General features: G+C 37.4%; 1 protein-coding gene across 2 annotated transcripts in view; it reads left to right on the forward strand.

Annotated features, from left to right (window-relative positions):
* ITGA1 (integrin subunit alpha 1) overlaps positions 1–23,796 on the forward strand; it is a 165,544-nt gene that overhangs the window by 16,085 nt on the left and 125,663 nt on the right. Inside the window, exon 2 of one of the 2 annotated variants that reach the window (XM_060634586.2) lies at positions 1,343–1,475. The exons of the other annotated variant lie outside the window; for it this stretch is intronic. Coding sequence (XP_060490569.2) covers positions 1,382–1,475 — 94 coding nt within the window. The 5' untranslated portion in view covers positions 1,343–1,381. The remainder of the gene's footprint in view (positions 1–1,342; positions 1,476–23,796) is intronic. 2 annotated transcript variants of the gene reach the window in all.

The raw sequence follows: 23,796 nt of genomic DNA on the forward strand, positions 1-23,796 counted from the left end.
TTTGCTGTTTTAAGTGATGGCCAAATAATTGTAGACTTTTCTAGAAAACAAATTTAAAATGGTATTTTTCTTAAGAAACTTGTTAAGCTCTTGGTGAATTTTTGTTGTTGTTGTTGTTACAATTAACATTTGCTTTGAAGGACCACGTAGTTATTTTGGGATCATAGCACTTTGACCTGCTAGGGATTTCAAGATAAGCTATTCGAAGTATTTTTATTTTTAAAATGCAATTAAAGTGTGTGATTTACTTGTTATGTGGCTAATTAGTGCCAAAGCTGAAAGTAGTCCCCAGTCTAGACTCCCATTTCTTTGCGCTACCACACTATGTATTTAGTTGGCTTATCATAAATATGCATAGTGCTATCTTATATTTCTATGTGGCATTAGTCTGTGCTTGCACATTCTTATTGGACTTTCCCTAGACCTTAAGTTGGGGTGAGAACACCTGTTCAGAAAGTTTGGTTAAGTCACATCTTTAGTAGTATGTGGTAGCTGACTTGTAGTCCAATACTTTTTACTGTAATGATGGAATTTCTGCAAATACCTGACTTTAAAGTATTATTTTCATTAAGTGTCTTTGATGCGCATTTTTAAGAGTTAGGAAGGGGGCCCTGGAGTGTAATTGCATCCTGACCTTTTACAAACCTCAGCCTTAGCAAAATAAGTAGGAAAGTCACTATAAAGAAAAAATGATAATTCAGTTTGCAACTGATGGGTATCTACTTCAAGTACAGATACCAAGTAAATTGTTGCTTGTCCTTTTTGTCTCTGGGCCTTTCTCCTGGGATAGATCCCAGGTTGGGATTTTTTCATAATTTCTGACTAATGTGAGCTTTTTTTTTTTTTTTATCTGTAATTAGGAATAGACACCTCCATGTACTTTAAAATTACATTGTTACATATCTACCTCCTAATCTAAAAATAATTTGGATTGTGATTATGTCAGTGGATATTTAACTTTAAAATATATGAAAAACATGTTATTAAATCATTTGGTAGTATAGAAATGAAATTGCTAAGACTTTTAATGTCTTATTTAATGTCTGATAATGACTCATATTCTCAGTAAGAATTTAAAGATTTGGGGCATATATTACTCTCATAATCTATGCAGTATTGGTTATTCCTCGGTCTGTTATCTACAATGATAGAAATCAGGAGAAATAAAACCTACCCATAAATCTGACCAATACATTTTAGGTCATAGGTTCTCAAACTAGCTGTTAGCCTGACTTTGAGAGCTTTTGAAACTCAATACCCAGACTGGATCCCAGGCTAAATAACCTTCACCCCTAGAAGTGATGTTTTGTTTTGTTGTGTTTTGTTTTGATTTAATCCCCAGGTGATTCCATTGGGTATCAATGCTGAGAACCATTGATTCATGTCTTGCTATTGGTCTATGGACCACCAGCAGACTGGACCCAGGACCCTGAGAGCTTGTGGGAAACTAGAGTCCAGGACCTACCCTGGACCTTGTGAGTTTCAATCTGTATTTTAACATCTCCAGTTGATTACTGTGTATAATACAATCTGATAAATATAGGCAATAGTTTATTCTCCCTGTGCTAATAAATCTATGGCTGGGGTTGCCAGATACGGAGAAAAAACATTTGAATTTTGTTTTGTTTTGTTTTGTTTTTGTTTTTGTTTTTAAAACATTTGAGTTTCAAGGTCTTTCAAGAGAGTTAATTGGCCAATATTCAGCTTAACTATCAATAAGACTTTTCAAAATAAAAGCATGTATTTTTGTCTGTAAAGTGCTTAAAATATCTTCAAAAATTTCTATTTTTTAAAAGTTACATTTTATACCATTATCAAGAATATAAACATACGTATAGGGTGAACTATCAAAATAGTGATAGTATATGTACTAAGCAGTAAAACTTTTTTGTTTATCTTAATAAAATAAATGGGCTTTGTGGAAGTGAAAAAAGTAGTGATAGCATATAGAATTTAAAAATTAATTATAATTTATTTGTTACTAATCTCTAAAAAGCAAAATGAATGATAAGTCTTGGAAATCATATATAGTAGTTTAATTCTAATTGCTATTCATTAACAGGGAATAACTGGTTACAAATGGAAACATACCTTTCAATGAAATTTTGTACTGTAAATTTCCTTTTACCATCAGGCACTTATAAGCAAAGATTTGCTGTCCCTCCTGGACACAATAAATAAGTTTGCAGAATGTTTCATTTTACTCTAGATATGATATATATATATATATATATATATATATATATATATATCAAGTTTATTCTGCTATTCCTGGTCCCCCATTTATATGTTAAGTATTTTGCTAATTTTATATCTAGATTATTGATTCTGGATTTCATTTTCATTACCCTCTTACATACAAGTTGGATCTTTTCCCTCCCAGATGTCATTAGAGTCGCTTTGTAAAGCTAATTTTCCTTTATCTCTACCTATTTTCTGTTATTAATTTTATTTTCCTTTTTTAATCCCTGTGACCAGTTCTCTTAACCTCTAATTATCTTTAACAAAAGTGACCCATAATTTCTGCAATTCATGTATTTCTGGAACTGAAATATTCTTCATTGCTAAAAATAAAAGTAACACAGATGAATTATATATATGTGAATTCCCCAAAGTAAAGCTGTTAGTTGGGAAAGAAGTATTGTGCTTTTAAATCCGATGGTTTCCCAAGCAGATAAGATGGAATGTTTGTGTTCAGTTCCAGAATATGTTGAATTGCATGTTGAATAGGGGTTTCTGAGGTGATTCTGAGGATTTGAGGAGAAAGAAACCCTTTTGCCTATGGTCAGAGCTTAGAAATGAAGCATCTATATTTATATTACACCAGTCATTGAGGGTGATACATTTAATTTTATCCATTTGTTTTTAGTGCCTACTTTGATCCAAGCACTTAGCTGGGTTTAGGAAAGACAACATGTAAACAAATCACTGTTACAAAGGTAACATAGAAACTGTAAGAGGGCACAGTGTTGGAAGGGGTCACTTTCCCCTTTATAGAACTAGATGAACTTCATAGAACTAGAGCCAGTAACTTTACCTAAAATAGTGAGAAGAAACCTGGAGAGGTTATCAGAAAGAGGAGAACGGTAAGTGTGCTAATCACATTAGACCCTCCATGCCACAATAAAGAGTGGGTTTGACAATAATGAGAAACCACTGAAAAGTTTAGGCAGGAGAATGGCATGGTAAACTTTGCATTTCAGAAATGTAACTGTTCAGCAGTATCAAGGATGAATTGGAAGAGGCAAGAAGACTGGTTAAGAGAATGCATAGTAGAAAAATCCCCAGGGAAAACAATGTTGGTGTGAACAATGACAGTAACAATAATCTGTGAAATAAGGAATGAAAAGAAGTCAGTAGGCAATATGAAGAGTTAGTATCAAAAGGACATGGGCTGCAGTTGTTCAGAGTTGAAGAGTAGACTGTAGGGGTAAGTCAAACTTTTTTTTTTTTAATGTAAGAGCAATAATGGCAAAATTAAAACAAAACAAAAACAGGAAATCTAGGAAGAAAGCCTAGCTTGCACGGAAAAACAGTTCTGTTTTGAATCTAGAAGGTGGCTGCAGGACATCTAAAATGCTCCTGGATGCTCACATCCTCACTCCCTTCAGGTTTTTGCTAAAATGTCATCTCAGTGAGGTCTTCCAAGCTAGTCTTTAAAAAAAAAAAAGATAACTTCTCCAAGATTTTCTTCCAAGCCCTTCTTTATCTTATTCTTTTCTATAATGCTTATTTCACTTAGTTTTCTTATATGTCTATCATGTAAGCTCCATGAGGACAGAGACTATTGTCTGTTAGGTTCATTCTAATGCTAAGAATGCTCTCTAACACACAGCAGAGGCTCAAAAACTTGGGGGGTAAATGAATGACTGAATGAATTCATTCAGTCCCTTAATTAAGAAGGTCCCTTAGTTAATTGTGCTCACAGGTCTAAAGTTCAGGAAAAAGCAGTTGGCTGAGGTTAATGTTACAGGATTTGTCAGCGTATAAGTAAACCTGAAATCAGAGAAAAAAAAAGTGAGCTAACAGAAATTAGTAAAGCTAGGAAAAAAAGGCCAGAGACAAAAGCATAGGCAAATAGATATTTAATCTCTTTAAATAAATGCTCCTTGACTCCATTATCTATTGAAATCATTCAAAGCAGAGGTGTTTCCTGTATTTCAATAATATGGTCAAATAATCCTTTTTTCTCCTATTGCACTCTGTAGTATTCTAGAGATATACACATAGAAGAGCCAAAGTGTTGATTTCATAGAAGTTGAGTTTTAAAAGTTCTTAAGATAAAAATTCTAAATTTGGGGCTAAAGCCAAATTACTTTTGTATATGATTTTTAAGTGGGTCTTAATATACATTCATTTACAGATTTAGTATATGAAATTTCCAGTTAAAGGATGTGTTAGGGGATCAAAGTTGGATTTATTAAGATATTTTTTTTCAAGATTACCATAGCACAGAAATTATTACCAAGTTCTATCTTTCAGGCCAGGTTTGTAGCAGTGTTACTGCTATTGGACCCTTAGCCCTTGGGCTCCTGTCCTAACATGGCATCTTTGATTTCCATCACTACGCTTCCTCTTTTACTCCCTGCAAAAAAGGCCACAAGTGGCAGAACTGTGGCATAAATTTTGCAACATTTTATTTATACTTACGCTTCTTTTAGAAATTGATTTTGACCTGCCCATAATTTTCTTGTAAATATTTTTTAGTAAAATGAGTTTCCAAGTAATGAAGAGCAAAAAGTGAGGATTTGAAGGGCAACTAAAAAATGAATCACAATTTCAGATAAAGTTTTCAGAACCCTAAATAAAAGTTGTCTTCATATTGATGTCAGTATATTTAAGCTTTGTGCAGAGCCTCAGTGTATGGATTCTAAGAGATTTAGTATTTTAGACAAGTGCTTTTCGAGATTTTCTTCATACATTATGTGTACTGCTGATCAACTGGGACTTTAGAAGTTTAGTGCAAAAGTGTTACTGAAAATTCATAATGGTTTCTAAAGGAGTTGAGCTGCAAGTATAATATTTGTGTGTATTAAGGATGCCTTATTTAGAAGAGACTCGAAAGTCAACAGTGCAGTTGGTTAAGATGTTGGGAAATAAGATCTATAGTAATGGTCTTGGAATTTAGCATCTGAGGACTTACTTAACATAGTCTTCAGGTAGCAGGTAAATTTCTCTAAAAATGAAAAATAAATTGGCCGATTTCAGTAAGGAGCTAGTTAGATGAGGAAGAAAAGCATTGACAAAAGATACTTGTTAAGCTGAAGTAGAAATGATAAAATCTCATTTGTCATTTTTCTTTATATACCAAGAATTCTTCCTTTTTAGGAGGTGTTTGATATATAGCATCACCATCTGTATTTTCATCCGTATTTTAGAGTGTGCTTTCTAGATTTCTGAGTATAATAATTTGTAAGATAGTCCATTTATATGGCAGTATTTAATTTCTCTATTTTAAGAAACATGTCAGTATATTCTTTTGTGATAAATAATACTGGGAAGCAAACTGGGATATTGTGAATTTGTTCACTTAAATTGAGGTGAAAATCCTGCATTTACTCGAGGAAAATCTGTTTCTGTGTGCAATACTGTGGTTGCAAATGAATTTGAGGCTATCATTTTTGGTCCTGATAGTGAATATTTCAATTCTGTAATAAGTAGTATCAATATAGGAAAGGTGCCAGTTACTAAAGATTGTGACATTTATGATAAATTGTGGGGACTTGAAGTGCTGTCTTCAGTTCCCTTTCTTCAGCTTTTAACATTGCCCACTTTAAAATCCCATCACTTGGGCATTGAAGAGGGCATCTTTTGGGATGAGCACTGGGTGTTGTATGGAAACCAATTTGACAATAAATTACATATATTAAAAAAAATAAAAATAAAATACCATCACTTAGAACACCAGTGTAACAGAAATGTGCCTGTTTTCTATATAGTAGGAGAGTTAAAGGACTTAAAGCTTATTTCAGTTTAGGGAGCCACATTAGGTTCAGAATACCCAAGCCTGAGAGAGCAATATCTGCCAGGCTGCAAACACAAGAGAAAAATGTCTTTGCAGACACATTGCCTGGCCATGCACAGGGTTGGCTCCACTGTCCCAAATCCAGGAATGGACAACGTATTACATGTTTACTAAGGGCCAGGTTACGGCAAAGTACTTTAGAACGAATTATTTAATTATTTTAAGAGTCCTGTGAGAAAGATTTTTGTCATTATTTTCAGGTAAACTGAAATTAAAAGAGGTTAAATCATTTGCCCCAAATCACATAACTAGTGGGTGTGAAGAGGTGCCTGATCAAGCAATACCCTAAAAAATGCAAGAATGCCAGTTCATTTTCTATTTGGAGTAGGTCAGATGTGCCTAGAAATAGAAAAACTATTTGATAACACTGAATTTTATTGGCCAAAGTTTATGTTTTTTATATACCTACCACAATTATTTTTCATCTCTTCATAAATACCAGGAACTCAATCCTATGGCAATCTATCTAGAATATGAGAATCAGAAAGTGTGTAGAAACTGTTGCAAGTCTATGTATTAAACCAAGCCCCTCAAGCCTTTACTTAGCATCTATTATTATTTCACACCTAGTTTTAGCAAGCTTGTTTTTAAAAACATTTTTAAACCTATGTTAATTCACTCATTCATTTATGCATTTACTAAGCATCTTAAGTAGCAGGAACTATGCTACTCTTGGGTGTGCAAAAATTAATTAGGAATTTTTCCCTGTCTTTAATCAGCAAATTAAATATGAGGGAGAGATGATGACATGTGGCCAAGCTGACAGGGAGGTGACAGCTCAGGTGGCTCCTGAAGCCCCATCAGAAGAAAAAAAGTCTAGGGCTTAGAGTATCTCACTGGGTCCTGAGGACATTACTATGCCATAGCGACTGATGTTCATATGGAGGAAAACACTGAATTACACTCAGTGTATTCTGTTAAAGAAATCAAGGAAATATAGTGTCTTCCGTAAGTATTTTCCTCCAAAATTATTAAAAGACCGTGGTACTTAAAAAAAAAAAAAATCTTTAACTACCTATTAAACCTAGAATGACAGTTCCAGATAACCAGACTTTAAAGATGAATTCTCGTTAAGGGAAAACTAATCCAATAGATCTTAGTTGTAAAATTTATCAGAGATGGGAGGTCCTCGGAGTTCAAGTCCAAGTTCCAGAAGTTTTATGTCTGGAATTTTTCATCAAGTCCTAGTGTAAACATTGACTAGAACTTTTTGTTTGACACTGTTGTAAAAAATTGCTCTGTGAATATAAAACATATTTTAATCTTGTGTTTCACCTCATTGATCCTGTGACCATAATTTGTATTTTTTTTTTCTTTTCCAAATGTACTGTTGGCAGTGGTATGAGTCACTGGGCGGGGGGGGGGGGGGGTGACGTTTGAGGTGGAGGAGAGGAAGATTGAAAATACATTGCAAAAAAGGGTGGGGGAGCCTGGGTGGCTTAGTTGGTGGAACACCCAACTCTTGATTTCAGCTCAGGTCATGATCCCAGGGCCGTGGGGTCAAGTCCCAAGTTGGGCTCTATACTCAGCTATGATTCTCTCTCCCTCTGCCCACCCCCTCTCTCTAAAATTTAAAAAAAAAAAAAAAAAATTGCAGGACATGCCTCTAAATCATTTACAATCATAAAGGTTAATGCTGTGAGGAACCTTATGTATCATCTGACCCACTCACTTCATGATATAGATGTAACTGAGGCCCAGAGAAGGTTGGTAACTTGTTCAAAGTCACATGAACAGGAGTTTTTCATAGGGTCCACATTCCTGTTTGATCCATCCTGTTCCTATTTCTTACCCACTTTTATTGTCACCAATGCTTATTGGAAGGTGGTTGGGGTTGAGAAGGGACAAAGTGGGGTCTTAGAATGCTTTAAACCCTTCTTATTTATCAAATAACTTCATCTGGGGCAAGGCAATTTCTCTCTCAGCAGCATCATTCAGACCCAAATTTAGCTTTGAAGTTCAGTTATTCACTCTTTGGAGGAGAGTCTTCTGCTAGAGAAAGACTCTGCCTCCTGCCTTTCTTCTTCTGAGAAGCATTTCATTCTTCTGACAACCATTTACTAAGTACCTGCCATGTGCCAGACACTCTGCTAGCCCCCAGCAATACGAGGTGGGTAGAGAAGGTCACAGTCCCTGTACAGAAAAGCCAGTCAGTAAACAAGCTATTGTAGCCCGCAGTAGGTGCGGGAATAAATGTGGAGGAATGTAGGTGCACAGAGGGTGCTCTTAACTCAGCCTGGCTTCACTAAGGAGCTGCTATCTGAACTTAAAGTGATCAATTCCAGAAGTCACATTGATCTTCCATTATTCTCTAGAGAGATGAGGCAAAGGAAACTGAGAGCATTTCTCTTTGAAAGCCTCTCAAATTTATTTGGTACCTTTTTCTTCTTCAACGTAGTGGTCCCTGTAATCCCTAAGCCCTCTAGATGTTAAATATTTATAGTGAAGAGTCAACAAACCTAAGAAGAAGAGACATCATGGAGGAAGGAGATTACATCACCTCCTAACCTCAAAACTGAGTGAAAACTGTACAAGTGGTATGAGAAATACGGATTAGGGACTATGATTGAAACAACTTTGAGATTCTGGGACCTTTATATCTTCCACGTTTTTGTTATCTCCTGTTTCTCTGCGACAAGCAACAACAAATCAGTTAATCCGGAAAAGTGAGTTTGTTTTTCTGAGAACAGAAAAGAAAGGGATGGTGAGAGGGGGAGCATGGGACGTTATGTCCTACTCCACAGCCATTCTTGGAAAAGAGGATGTCTAGGAGAGAGAGGGTGACGGCAGCTACCTCAGGGAAAAGAAATCTGACTGCTGGGCCAGCTGTCAAGAAAGAAGTGACAGCTTGCTTGGGCTTGCGGGGAGGGCCCAGAGACCGGACAGTAGAAAGACCCGCTAGAGTCTTTCTTTATTCAGCATTTTATCCTCAGCTAAAAATTCGGGAAACTCCCTTAATAAATGGCAACAACTTCTCTCTTAAGTAGTGCATTTCACTAAATGGCCGACATGGATGGGGTGTGGTGGAAAGAAAGGAAGTTTTCTGCAGATGAGAGAAAAGAACAATATATGAGCAAGAATGACTCTGGGAACAGTTCTCTGACCCTTTGTGTCTCAATGGTATTCTCAGCTGGGTTAAAGGAAATGGAGTAACATGTGGAATGTGGGGAAGTCGGAAGGGCTGAGAGGCAAAATTATCTACCTCATTAAATGTAGTCATATTTTTAAAAATAATTAGTCTGTTATCACTGAGACTTGGATAGTAAATTTCTCATTCTGTGCCTAACTCCTTGCCTAGAACTTAACAGAGCTTAATTAAGTGTTAGAATGTCTCTTGTCTTTCTGGAAATCATTTCACCCACATCCCTAACTCCCATTCTTGCACTAAGTCTCAACAAAATATAGTGGGGAATGGGGTGAGTAGACAGGAAATACAGAGAAAGGCAAGACCTTTTGGTAATGCTTTGTTGTGGGTTTAAAGCTCTTAGATTTACATTTGATGCATGGGTTCACATATATCCTAGGTGAATTAGAAACTTTGTCAGAATCAAGAGTGCAGTACAACCAGATTTTATAGTTGAGACTATGAAAAGGATGTTGCATACTAAAAATTACAATGTAATTTGCATACTATTTGCTATAGTTACCGAAGAGTATATATAAGCATTTGCAAGCACATTGCATTTGTGAATAACCAAAATGAATCACGGCAGAAGAAATCATCTCAGAGGACTCTGTGGCTGTGGGAGGGCAAACATGAGAACTAGCCTGTGAGTCAGGAGATCAGGATGTGCCCAGGCCCTACCATTAGGTTGTGTGACTTGAGGAAATCATTTCATTCTTTTGAGCCTCTGTTTTTTCATCAATAGAATGAGAAAAGACAGGTGGTCCTTGATTTCATAGTCACTCTTGCAGATCTCTGATTCTACTTAGTACAGTAGCAATAAGTGCTTGTTATTTTTAAAAGTTGTATCTTTCCAGCAAAATAAATCTTCAGTGATTCTCAGGTTTAGAAAGAATCTATTTTGCACCATATTCCAAAAGCTGCCAAATTTTGGGTTTGGCTGACTGCTAAAGAGAGCTGCCTCTAGGAGCAAATTCCAGAGCTGAGGGTCATTTATTTGGAATGCTTTGCCAAATAGTCCCATATTTTCAAAGTTGTTGGGGCCTTTAAACTGGAGCATCAGAGGAGAAACAGTTGTTTAAAACATTTTTTTCAATAGGTGCACAAAAATTTTGAAGTTTACAAATATTTTTGAATAGTTTGCGACATACCAATGGCATGCCAGGCTGCATAGTCCTGCCACTTTCCTCCTTGTTATTTTCCTTCCCTATCAACTGCTTGCTGTCCCAGAGAACTGGACAATGAGAAAACACAGGTCTTTGTTTCTTCTGGAATGTTCTTTCTGTTTGGCCAGTGGTTCTCAAACTAGGCTACCCATCAAAATCAATTAGGGAGTTTTAAAATCACACTGATGACTGGGTCCCACCCCAAGACGATTAAGTCAGAATACTTGGGAAAGGACCCCAGGCATGCGTGCGTTGAAAAAGCCCCCCCAGCAGGTGTTTCTTATCTGCAGCCTTGTGAAACCAAGGCATCATTCACCAAGTAAGCCAGTTGTCTTTAATATGTTCTGTGGCCGCAGTACCAGTCAGCTGCCTGGCTAAGAAAAAGACATGGGGCACAGAGAAAACTGTGAAATTGTAGATTAATTATCTCCACTACTGAAAAGGCAACTTCAGAAAGTTGATGAGGGGATTTCTTTGGCTTTAGTGCCTAATTGTGGGATCTATCTATTCCTTTGTGTATTGACTTTCTATAATAAATCCACAATTGGGACTAATGTTGACCATTTTGTGAATATTTATTGATGCCTTTTACATGTGCATATGTTGTTAGGTATAGTGGGAGAAGGTACAAAAAAGTAGAGAACCTGCTTCCTAGTTATTGAAGGAGGGAACTTATAAATCTTGTGATGCAAGAATTCTGTAAGACAGAACCAAGACTGAAAAATCATATATTGTACAGAGAGTAAAAGCTAAAATTTTTGATAACAGGAAGATATCACTGTTGGCTAGACTCACTTGGGAAAACGGTATCTGAGTATGGGCCACCTCCTGAATGTCTTCTTTCACTCGGTTGGCAGGCAGCAGTGGTCAGAACATTGGCCCTGAACTAGAAAATCTTTATCATAGATGAGCTCTGTGACCTTGGGCAAGTTATGTTATCTTTATGATCCTCAAATTTAGATTTATGAGCTTCAACCTGTAAAATGGGAAAAATGATAAAACTTTCCTTATTGAGTTGCAAGGCATAAGCGATATGATTTAATAAAAATACCTGGAAATTATTAAGAGCTGTATTTAACTTAGTTTAATTCCTCCTTCCTACTGCATCTTTTTACCATATGTATTACCTGGGCACCAGATCAGCTGTGGAGGTTTAATGCAAAGGAAATGCCTCATGTCCTTTCCTATAATAAATCCCTACCATCTGTGAAAGATGGTGTTAAAACCAGAAAAAGTGGATTCACTTCCTCCAGAGCTATCCTCAACAAGAGATGGGCTAGCCAGATCATGCCTGGCCTTCATAATATTTTCATTTCTTCCATTTCAGATACATATGCATGTCCCACCTTAGTGCACAATGAAGGTGAAAACCTCACTTTTGTAACTGTTAGAAGCCAATAAAGAAGAGGAACACAGAAAAGCATGTTTCAGTTTTGAAGTTCATGCCAGGAATGGTAACTCCTCAAGGCTACCACTATGCACATAGAGAGAATGCGAACTACCCGGTGAGGCAGTCCTGTCTCTGCAGGAACCATAGCAGCTATACAGTCCTGTGATGCTCGGGCTGGTTCTCTAGCAGCCATGACACATCATTAGTACTTCCAATCAAGTTAAATTAATGCTAATTCTTAGGTTAAACAATGTATTGTGTTTCCTCCATTTAAGCACCTTAATTCCTATGGTACATATTCATTATTTGAATATCATTCTTCAAGTGCTCCGCTTTATCTGGGGATTTCAGCCACGCATAAGTTAAAAACAAACCACAGTTCTCTTACAATTTCTAAGTCAGTTGCACACAACAGAAAGCAGTTCTGATAATGTAAATAATAGTGGAAGATTTTGGAAGATGAGGCAACTCAGGAAGAAAGAGAGGAAGCCACTGTCAAACCCCTGCTACAGAAATTGTCTGTGTAGGACAATGCAGCTGATGAAATTGGCACCCCCCAAACAGCCACCACAAATCCACTGGACTTAAAACTCAACCAGCGCTTCAGAGAATAATCTCTAGTGGACAGGAACAACATATGGGTTGTTCGCGGGTCACATGTCCACAATCTGTGGATCAGAAGGCAGGATAAAGGGCTATTGTACATTTCCATCCCCATCTCCTATGTACCCTGGAACCCTGTCCCTTTCCTCAGCTAGGAAGAGTGTGTTGAGAGCCAAAACAAAAAAACAAAATATCCACTAACCATTGCAGAACAGTGAAAGTAAGAGAACAAACATCTAGTAAATCCCTTACCAAGGCAACTGCTATACTGGTGGTAGGGATACAGTCCCTGCAGCCAGACTGGGATTGTTCAAACCCTAGCCCAGCCACTTACTGGAATAAGCAGCCCCTTTGCTGGTGCTGAGCCTAGAACCTATGTCAGTCTGATTTGGGGCTGAGGCTCCATCACCAGTTCACTCACTCTGGTTAGATAGTTTTTTAATCCTTATGTTCTGCATCAGAACAAAGATGCCAGTTTGATAGGAAAATCTTAGCATCCTTTTCAGGGTTCGTGTCTGCGTAGAAAACAAAATCACCAAATCATATAAGTTAGTTGTATAATTGACACATTTTTCCCCTTTTACATACTTTTTTTTTTTTTTATCCTAAATCTTGACTTCAGTTTTCTCCTGGGCTCCTGATACTGGCATGGATATCTGATTCGTGAGCCTTACTGATACAAACCTTACTGGTAGATTTAAAATGGTGAATCATTTAAATACTCAAAATCAATCTCTCTAAATTTTCAGCCTGGGAAATTCTCAGCAAGATTCAGCATTAGTCCTGAGGCATGATGGAAGTGCAAGAGACTCAGAGAATGCTTGACCTGTATAGTCCCAGGTGTTCTTGAGATCACCTCAGGCCACTTACACCTCTTTGTGCTCCCCTAGCTAATATTTGGTTCTGGACGGAAATGGAATCCAGGAAAGAGAACGGTGATGTTTTACCTCCCTACCTCCAACACACGCTTGCCCTTAGCCTTCACAGTGTTTTACAACCCAGCTGTCAAAATTCAACCATGGAAGAGGAGGAGTTACCAAATACATCCAGATTTCATGTTAGGCACCAAATACTAAGGAGAGTAGGTCACAAAAATTTAAAAGAACAGGTTCTTTACTGTCCTACAGTTAACGCTAAACTCGGAGGTGAGCCAAAATTAAAAATATAAAACACGCATCATCTTCTACCTTTCTAAGATTGCCAGACTTAGGGAGTAGGCAGAACATTGAATGAGACATACTTACTCTAAAATTCACAAATGCAATGTGCTTGCATTGCACGAACTATTCATCGGTTATCTGAAATTCAAATTTAACTGGGTGTCCCAACAACCCTGCACTCTCATGTTCATCCCTTTAGCACCGCTGGCCACGGCTGGCTTGGGTAGAAGAGATCCTTGTTTGGGTGGATGTTGGGAGAAGCACTGGTAAGTATATTCCTGTCCAGGATTGGTCTTAGCTCTAGTTTTCGAGCATTTTTTGGAAGAACGGACAGGGGCTGATCTCTTCTTCTGTGTTTGGGAAATACTGATCTAAAGCTTTCAAAAATAGCTTTGAATGTAAATAAATGTCTGCTTACCAATCATCTTTTCCAACTGAATTTTATATCCTAAAATAACAAGGTCATCACCTTTCTCAATTCAGTCATCTGAGACTGTTACTCCAAGGTGGTCTCTCAATGCAAGGCATCTGTACAGTAGTAGCTATGTTAATGATGCAATCTAGTAATGTGAGGTTCTCCTACAAAATAAAATTACTAATTACAAGTGGGCTTATACTCTTGACAAATTGAGGATTAATTTTAAATTTATCACTAAATAGGGGCGCCTGAGTGTCTCAGTCCATTAAACGTCCAACTTTGGCTCAGGTCATGATCTCACAGTTCATGAGTTCCAGCCCCACCTCCAGCTCTGTGCTGACAGCTCAGAGCCTGGAGCCTCCTTTGGATTAACTGTCTCTGTCTCTGCCCCTCCTCCGCTCACTCCGTCTCTCAAAAATAAACATTGAAAAAAAATTTTTTAATGTACCACTAAATGGAAACTAAGTCGCCACAACTTTGTAAGAGCAGGGATAACATATAATAGGGAGACATATTAAGGAGTGGTTAGGGGTGAAAACTCCAAGGTTTAGTATCTCTAATACTGACTACTTCAGTGACTGACTTCAGTTTCCTCACCTGCAAACTAAGTGCTAACCTAATAGGGTTTTCTGAAAATTAAGTGAGGTTATTGACACTTTTTATAATGCTTGGTCCAGAGTAAATGCTGAAGACAGTTTACCTGTTTTGTGTGGTGTACCTAAAATGTATCTCCTTGGGACTCAATAAATATCCATGGACACTGAGCACATTTTCAGTTCTGAAAGGAAATCAATCTGCCAGCAGAAACAAAAACAGATACCTTGCTTTCACGTAAAGACAATTTCTTTATAGGAAAAATGAAAATCAGTGATGTCTTACAGACAGTTAAACATGTCAGCCACTCATATGTGGGAGCTTAAACCATGAAGTTAGTGTTTATTTCTATTAATCTAAAAGAATTGTACCTGAGCCATGGTATAGACTTTTCATATTGCCTCCCACCCCACATAAACAGACTAGAAACTGTTATTCATAGAGAGAGAATGGCGGGGGTGGGGGGGTGGTCTATTGAATGGACCGTTCCATGAATTAGGTAAGCAGTTAAGAGCTGAAAGAAAAATAAAAAAATAAAAACAAATAAAAAGAAAAAAATATAAAAAGAGGTTAGAGTGGGAGAGAGCCAAAGCACAAGAGACTCTTAAAAACTGAGAACAAACTGAGGGTTGATGGGGGGTGGGACAGAGGGGAGGGTGGGTGATGGGTATTGAAGAGGGCATCTTTTGGGATGAGCACTGGGTGTTGTATGGCAACCAATTTGACAATAAATTTCACATATTAAACAAAAAGAGCTGAAAGAGAGTTAAGTAGGCCTATCATCAGCCATTCTTCTCTTCTTCTCTTAGGGACCAGGGTCCCTGTCATTCTTCTGTCATTCTTTTCTTAGGGACTAGGGTCCTGGTAATGGAGCACCACTTGGCCATGCACAGAATGGAGGAGCAGGTCCTCAGAACCTTGCCTTGCACCTCACCTCCTAGTGTCTTGAAGGCATAACACTCCTAGAGATATAGCAAAGTTCTTTTCTAATACTCCATATTTCTGAACAATGTTTACTCCTTCTCAGGTCTTTTCACTTTTATTCTAAATCACAGGAAAAATAATAATAGTAAATATATGTATTATCACTGGCTACAGCAGATGGGGGTTTTCTTCGAAATAATGTTTTCAAGTAGCGTCACCTAGCAGCTGGGTTCCTCTCTTTGGACAGAACTGGCACCCTAAACTCAAAAAGAGATACAAATACTTGGGGTGGAATCAATTTAGAACAGTTTAAAATCTCTCTCAAACCTAACACATCCTAAAGCTTTAAAATACTACCCCCTAACAAATCATGTCTGTGGAATTTTTTCCATTAAACATTTAGTCTGATTCAAACCTCATAAGATGCTAATCTTTTCAAAACTCGTTTTCCCTTACTTGGCCTTCTTACATTTTGTAAACGTCAATCAGAGTTTAATATGCCAGAATTGCTGAAGGTCGGGGGAGATTAAAATTGCTGTGCACTTGGTTTCAGAAGAACCATGTCTAAACCTGGATTCCAAAACTAAGTGATTTTGTGACCTTGGGCATCACTAAGCTATTGTGAGCCTCATCTGAAAAGTGAGGATAATACCACCCGGAAATCTGGGGATGATTAAATTATGGAAACTATGTAAGCACTCAGTTCACATAGTAGATGTTCAATAAATGTTAAATCTGTGGCTATAGGGGGGTTGAGTCACAAGCTTTGTTAGAGCTGCTTCTTTAGTTAAATACAAAACGAGCCTTAAAGTTTTTATGTCCTGACCAAACAGGGATTATCTTTTTCTCAAAGAAACTAAAATGGTTTGAGAAGGAAGATATCATTTTAGGCTAATAATAGAAATCTGCAGAAATATGCAATTGTGCTTTAATGCACCAAAGATCAAAAGCAATGCAAAGCCAGAATAGCATTTACTTCATCTGACAGAATCTTACCCTACTTCTTTGCCTTTGATTTGTTTAAGCATAGGAGATTAAGCTGTACAAACATGAATATAGAAAATATTTGTAAATATGCAAACTGTACTATTTACATTATAAAATGTTTCAGCTTTATTTATAGCAGACGTCAACAACCTCTTTTTCTGTAAGGGGTCAAGATAGTAAATTTGTTAGTCTTTGCAGGAAACAGTCTCTTTAGTGATTACTTAACTCTGCCATTGTAGCGCAAAAGCAGCCATAGATAATAGTAAACTAAAGGGCATGGCTGTGTTCCAACAAAACTTCATTTACAAAAATCGATGATGTGTGGCATTTGGCTCATAGGACAGTTTGCTGACCTCTGGCCTAGGGCATGATACAGAGTATATTTACTAATTAGGTGTAATTAAGATATCTTATTGATGGGAAAAAGTTATGAATATATATTCATAAGTTATTGATCAACGGTTGCATAAAAATAACCTTAGTATATACACTTATTCCTTTAGCATCATAACTGGCTCAGTTTAAAAAAATAGTGTGGTTTTCTAAGTATATGCAATTGAGATGCTAGTAGGTAAATCACATTGTAATCAGCTATCATTTCACTAGTATTTTTTGAAGTTCTAACATAGAGCCATATGTGTATGCACAGTAGGCTTTATTATTTTTCTGTGGTAGACAAATTTTGAAATTGTACTCAAACCCATTACATGAACATCCAGCACAGGATTTCCTTCTGCCGCACAAGAATATTTTGTGAATTTCCTGGGAAGGGCATTCAAGGGTGGCTTACCTGACAGCATCTGAGCCATTGTGTCCTAAGGAATTTCCTGCAGAGATTAAACTGGTTAGGTTTAGACCTTGGTGTCTTATAACTATTTCCCACATTCACCTTAAACAATGCCTTTTAAGAATGTTTTTTGCATGATTCCCTTCTCCAGGCAGAAAATGAAAGTAATAAAATGCCTAGACCATTAGAGAATTTTAAGAATCAGAGAAGGCCACCGCATTTTTTTTTTTTGCCATAATAATATAAGAAACCAACTCAGTCTTCAGTGTCTTAATAAAGCATTCAGCATTTACATGCACATTAGAAGGGCATCCAATCTCTCTCATCATTTAGAGATTCTAATTCTAATTTTATAAATTCTAATTACATTGTATTTTGAGAGTATCTAGTAATCAGAAGCTCTATGCAAGGGTAACAACAGGGTGAACACAGTTAGCTGTCAGAAGACCCCAAAATATCAGTGGCTTAGCAGTGACTTTATTTCTTCCATATGTCTCAGTCCAGTGTGGGTTGGATGGTCCCACTCAATCTTGTACAATGCTATCGGGAACACATACCTCTAAGATCACAGCAAAAGAGAAGAGAGAGGTGTAGGGAGGAAACAGCACTGCCTTGGTGGGAGGTGACACATTATCACTTCTGCTTAGCATTCATTGACCAGAAATGGCCTGCATGGCTGCCACCTAAGTGCAAGAAAGTCTGGCAAATATGGAGGAGCACATAGACGTTTGATGATAATTGGTGAGCCCTGCCACAGAAAAACATTTAAAGCATTGAATTTTGAGCTGAGTCCAAAAATCAATCAGATAAGAACTAATAAGAAATTTGCAGTATTATCTCAGTTTTCATTCACTTGGTTGTGACAAGAACATATACTGATAGGATATTTGCTACATGCTTCTTGTTTCCCTTGTTTGAGGTAGTTGTGTTTGAAATTCTCTGCCCTTTCTTAATGGACAATGGTCAGGTGAAACTCTTGTCTAACTATGTAATCCTTGACATCTGTATCATGACATATATTCCTTTGTTTTGATAGCCTACTTTGTGTGTGTGTGTGTGTGTGTGTGTGTGTGTGTGTGTCTTCTCCAATTACAGTCATTGCAGGAAAACAATTGCATATCAATGTGTATTCAATAAATAAATGTTGGTTGATAAATAAAGTCTATTTATATACACTGGTGAATTTGAAGACTTCTGTTCAGTGAACTTTGGTAGTATTCAATAGCATGAAAGTTACAAGTGACTGCCTTTATTTTGCATTTTGAAACTGCTTAGGGATTTTAGTTTGGATCAGTGTTCCTCAAAGTATGTCCAACGGACCAAACTGGAAAGTCTGTTGTGAGGTCCAGAAACCTTCATTCAAAAACTTAGGTGTTTAGGCTGATCTTCCTCCCCCTACATTCTGAGTGAAAATGGCCCTATTAAAACTCTTAAAAGAAGAATAAAGTTATTTTGTTCAGGTACATCTTGCTCTAAGCACATTAGCTCATACATCATTGATAAATAAGGCAATGGTGTCACTATAAGACATGTCACTATAATGCAAGTTCCCCAGCACCTTAAATGTGTATGCCACTTAGTACCAGCACCTGAATGCCAAGTAGTCCTAGAGTTGGACAGAGCAAGTTGCCACATCCATTCTCCTTCCATTCTCCCTCTTGGCTTACTTTTGCCATAGGAGTGATTTCTTGGAAGAGCTTATTAATGGTCAGCTCCACACTCAGTTACTCTTTATTTTATAGGAAAATTTCCCCCTTGTCCCCATCAGTCTACAACCTCAACATTTTCTTAGGCCCCTCCATTGAAGCCCTTGTAATTAGCATAACATTTATTTGTTAGGAATGTTTTTAATGTTTATTTATTTATTTTGAGAGAGAGGGAGGGAGGGAGGGGCAGAGAGAGGAGAGAGAGAACCCCAAGGGGCTTTGTGCAGGTCAGCCCAGAGCCTGATGGCGGGGCTCGACTCCACAATCACGAACTGAGATCATTACCTGAGCCAAGATCGAGAAGAGTTGGATGGGAATGCAAGTTGGTGCAGACACTCTGGAAAACAGTATGGAGGTTCCTCAAAAAACTAAAAATAGAACTACCCTATGATCCAGCAATCGCACTACTAGGCATTTATCCACGGGATACAGGTGTGCTGTTTCGAAGGGACACATGCCCCCCCCCCCATGTTTATAGCAGCACTATCAACATAGCCAAAGTATGGAAAGAGCCCAAGAGGCCATCGATGGATGAATGGATAAAGAAGATATGGTATATGTATACAATGGAGTACTACTCGGCAATCAAAAAGAGTGAAATCTTGCCATTTGCAACTACGTGGATGGACTGGAGGGTATTTTGCTAAGTGAAATTAGAGAAAGACAAAAATCCTATGACTTCACTCATATGAGGACTTTAAGAGACAAAACAGATTAACATAAGGGAAGGGAAACAAAAATAACATAAAAACAGGGAGGGGGACAAAACAGAAGAGACTCATAAATTTGGATAACAAACTGAGGATTACTGGAGGGGTTGTGGGAGGGGGAATGGGCTAAATGGGTAAGGGGCATTAAGGAATCAATTCCTGAAATCACTGTTGCACTATATGCTAACTAATTTGGATGTAAATTTTAAAAAATAAAAAATAAAATTAAAAAAATAAAAGAAGAGTTGGATACTTGACTGACTGAGCTACCCAGGAACCCCTATTTGTTAGGTATTTAATTTGCCTTTAGAACCATTCTGGTATTTTTATTTGGGTTGTTATTGGCTAAAAAGTTGTGTAGGTTTTGAGTAGGCTGCTCCAAATCTATTTTTACCACAAGCTCTGTTTTTTGACACGTGACTTTGTAGAAAACATGAGGTTGCTTTCAGGAATGGCTGTATCACATTATAATAGACATGCCTGTATTCGTACAACTCCAACTGCATACATTTTGTGGAATAGTAGAATGTCAATAAATTGGCTCCAGGCCTATTTGAGAAGTTTCCATATGGAAGCAGTTTTCCGGTCATTTATCCTTTGTATTTTAGAGTGCTTTGGAGTTCCCAAATGGCGTTCACATACAGAATCTCATTTCAATCCCAGAACAATAATGCAAGGATCATTATTAGCATTTCTACTTGACAAGAGTTGGAAATTGAGGCTCAGAAGAGAGAAATGTTTTGCCTAAGGTAGACTGGTAACAAAATTCTGGCTCTAATTAGTTATTCTATTCAAATAAAAATATTTTGAGCACCTATTTTATGCAAGACACTGGAGATACAGATAAGTACCCAATCCTCCTCCAGCCAGCTTTCTCCCTTTTTTCTCCAATTGATGTAGGGACTCTTTTCATCTTGGGCTGGGTGGGACCAGGCAACTTACTCCATTCCAGAGAGGCAACAGCCTTGCTAGTTTCCTAGACTAGCTGGCAGCTCAGTACCCTGGCTGCTCTAGACAGGGATGTGGGACATTTGGATGGCTCCTGGCCAACAGGCCTGAGCCTGTTGCCAACTGGAAGTCTGTCACTTGATTCTGCTCCCTTGCCAGTCCCTCCCCTATTCTAGCCTCTAACCATGACATTGTTTTACCCACTGGAAACACAGCTGCAAGTCTGAAGAAGGCCTGTTTTCTCTAATTTTTCTGCTTAGTGGGAGTTGTAAGTACATCCCAGGGGTGCATAGTGAAGATGGCTTATCATTGCGTCATGTGCTCCATAGTGTGAGATACAGAGCTGGGAACTCCATGAAGAGCAAGGAGATTGTCATCTCTGGGTTCCATCATTAAGCTAGCCATGGTGTCTTAGGCAAGTTATTTCAATTGCTTGTGACTCCGTGTTCTCATCCTTTCAGGATGCTGGTTAGGTGATCTAAATAAGGCTTTTTCCAGCTGTGGCCCTCTGAGATTCCTCAAGGGCACACTGGAGTTTATTCAGTGTGTGTTCAAAGGAGGCTCCAAGAAGCCAGGTCCAAAGAACTTTATGGTAGGTGAGGTCTCTCAGTGGTGCTTTCCTGAGATCCTTCTGAGTCTTAGACAAACCTTAGAGCTAGATACAGACTGAATAATCAAAGTGGCATGGAGTATTTCCATGGAGTATTTAAGCATTTTATTATACTATTATTTATTGAGGTATCATTGGCATATAATATTATATTGGTTTCAGGTGTACAGCATAATCATTTCATATTTCTATTTAAGCAATTTAAATTATCATAAAATGTTTAAAAACATTAAAAAATATGGTAGAAAGTACAGAGTTGTATGAAATACAGATATTAATAAAGAGGATAAATATTTTTGAGACCAGTTCAAATTATTTTTGATCAATGAAATATTAGAGAAGACCATCATTATCAGTAATAATGAGAAGCCTATCATAAGACTATCAATTCCATTACTTGAATAAAGATACTTAATCACAAATAAGCATTTAACTGTATGCATTTATAGTTACAGTAACACTGAAGGCTATTTTATTCTCTCTGACAGCCCAGTCTTTTCCTGCTTTAGGAAAACTGAGGTCACCTAACTCCAGAGATCTCTTCTATTGTAGTTTTGATCCCGTGATCCTGCTTAGGCAGAACCCACAACCAGTTAAGTGTTTATTTACTTGGTCAATGTTTAGCTTGTGGTTGGGCATTTGTATCCCAATGGACACTGAGAAAGCAACACAGAGTGGTGAAACAAGGCAAAGGAAGAGAAATCATTGGAGATCAGGAGAAAACATGGGAAAAGGAAGGGGAAAGGCTGAAGAGTGCTTTCACCATTCCTTTTTTCATTTCTCTTGTGTGCTTAGAAAATAGAATATATTTTGTATGCCTGAAGTAGCTTTACAAAGAAATTAAACAGATCATCAGCACTTACCAATTTGTTTCACAAGTATATAAAATATCATTAACATGTTCTACACTTCCCAGATAGATGGTATGTCAGATGTTTGAAGAGTTATAACTTGAAGAAAATGTACCCTGCCTTAAGTGCTGTATTTGTTTTTATATTTTCATACTTAATGGTCTGTGACCTAATTTCTTTCAGCCCTGACCATGCTTTGTTCTATCTGTTAAAAAGAAATTACACACACACACACACACACACACACACACACACACACACACACCTATAAATCACTTGTCAAAATACATTTGAATATGTACACAAATCATCCAAATTTTGATATCTATCCTTATTGGTGTTTCCTTTTGTCTCCCATTAAAGATAAAATAGCTGGGAAAGTTGTTCTCTCCTAATGGGCTGATAAGTAACTAAGTAAAACATACTGTACTTCTACCTACTGTAATGGCAGGAAGCCCAATTTGCAGAATGCTCAATTACACAATGCTGTAGTAGCCACCAAGGAGAAGTATTTGTATTTTATTGTTTTAAATAGGAAAAATAAGGATTGAAGAGTTTTTAAAAAGCACATTGGATAAAAGGTACATGGGAACTCTTAATGTATTTTTACAATGGTATATGAATCTACAAGCATTTCAAAATAAAAAGTTTAATTTAAAAAACCATATGTTGTATGTTTAGGTTGGGTAATTGACATGCTTTGTAGTTTATTTATTGTGGATATATATATATATGTGTGTGTGTGTGTGTGTGTGTGTGTGTGTGTGTGTGTGTGTGTAGGCATTAAGTACATTTACGATGTTGCACAACTGTTACCACAGTCTATCCAGTTCAAGAACTTTCTCACTACCCCAAATAGAAACCTCACATCCATGAAGCAATCACTCCTATTCCTCCCTCCCCTCCCTCCCCTCAGGCCCTAGAAACCACAAATATGTTTTATGTTTCTATGAATATGCCAGTTCTTTATATTTCACATGAATGGAATCATACAATATGGGGCCTTTTTTGACTGGCTTCTTTCACTTAGCATATTGTTTACAAAGTTGATTCATGTTGTAGTTTGTATCGATACTCCATTCCTTTTTATAGCTGAATAATATTCTCTTGTATGGATAATCACATTTTCCTTATCTATTCACTAGCTATAGACACTCGGGTTTCCACTTTTTAGCTGTCGTGAATAGTACTGCTCTGAACAATTGTATGCAAGTTTTTGTGTGAACTGGTACACCATCTTAGGTTTCCATCAGCAATATGTGATGATTCCAATTACTACAAATCTCTGCCAAAACTTATTTTCTGTTTTGTATTTTTTATTATAACCCTTCTACTGAGTGTGAAGTGGTATCCCATTGTGGTTTTGATTTACTTTTCCCTAACAATTAGTGATGTTTAGCATCTTTTTATATGTGTTTATTGGCCACTTGTATTGGTTATTTAGAGAAATATCTATTAAAGCCTTTTTGTCCTTGGGCACCTGGGTGGCTCAGTCAGTTAAGCCTCCAACTTTGGCTCAGGTCATGATCTCATGGTTCATGAGTTTGAGCCCCGTGTTAGGCTCTGTGCTGACAGCTCAGAGCCTGGATCCTGCTTTGGATTCTGTGTTTCCCTCTCTCTGCCCCTCCCTTGCTCATTCTCTCTCTCTCTCTCTCAAAAAGAAACATTAAAGCCTTTTGTCCATTTTTTTAATTGGGTTGTTTGCCTCTTTGTTGTTGAGTTGCTTCTTATTTGTAAAGGAAATGGACCCAAAGGGGCTGCAGATGTGCTGGAAATGTTCCTTTTCTGGATTT

The sequence above is a fragment of the Panthera onca genome, chromosome A1 (genome assembly GCF_046562875.1).
Source record: "Panthera onca isolate mPanOnc1 chromosome A1, mPanOnc1 haplotype 2, whole genome shotgun sequence".
NCBI lineage: Eukaryota > Metazoa > Chordata > Mammalia > Carnivora > Felidae > Panthera > Panthera onca.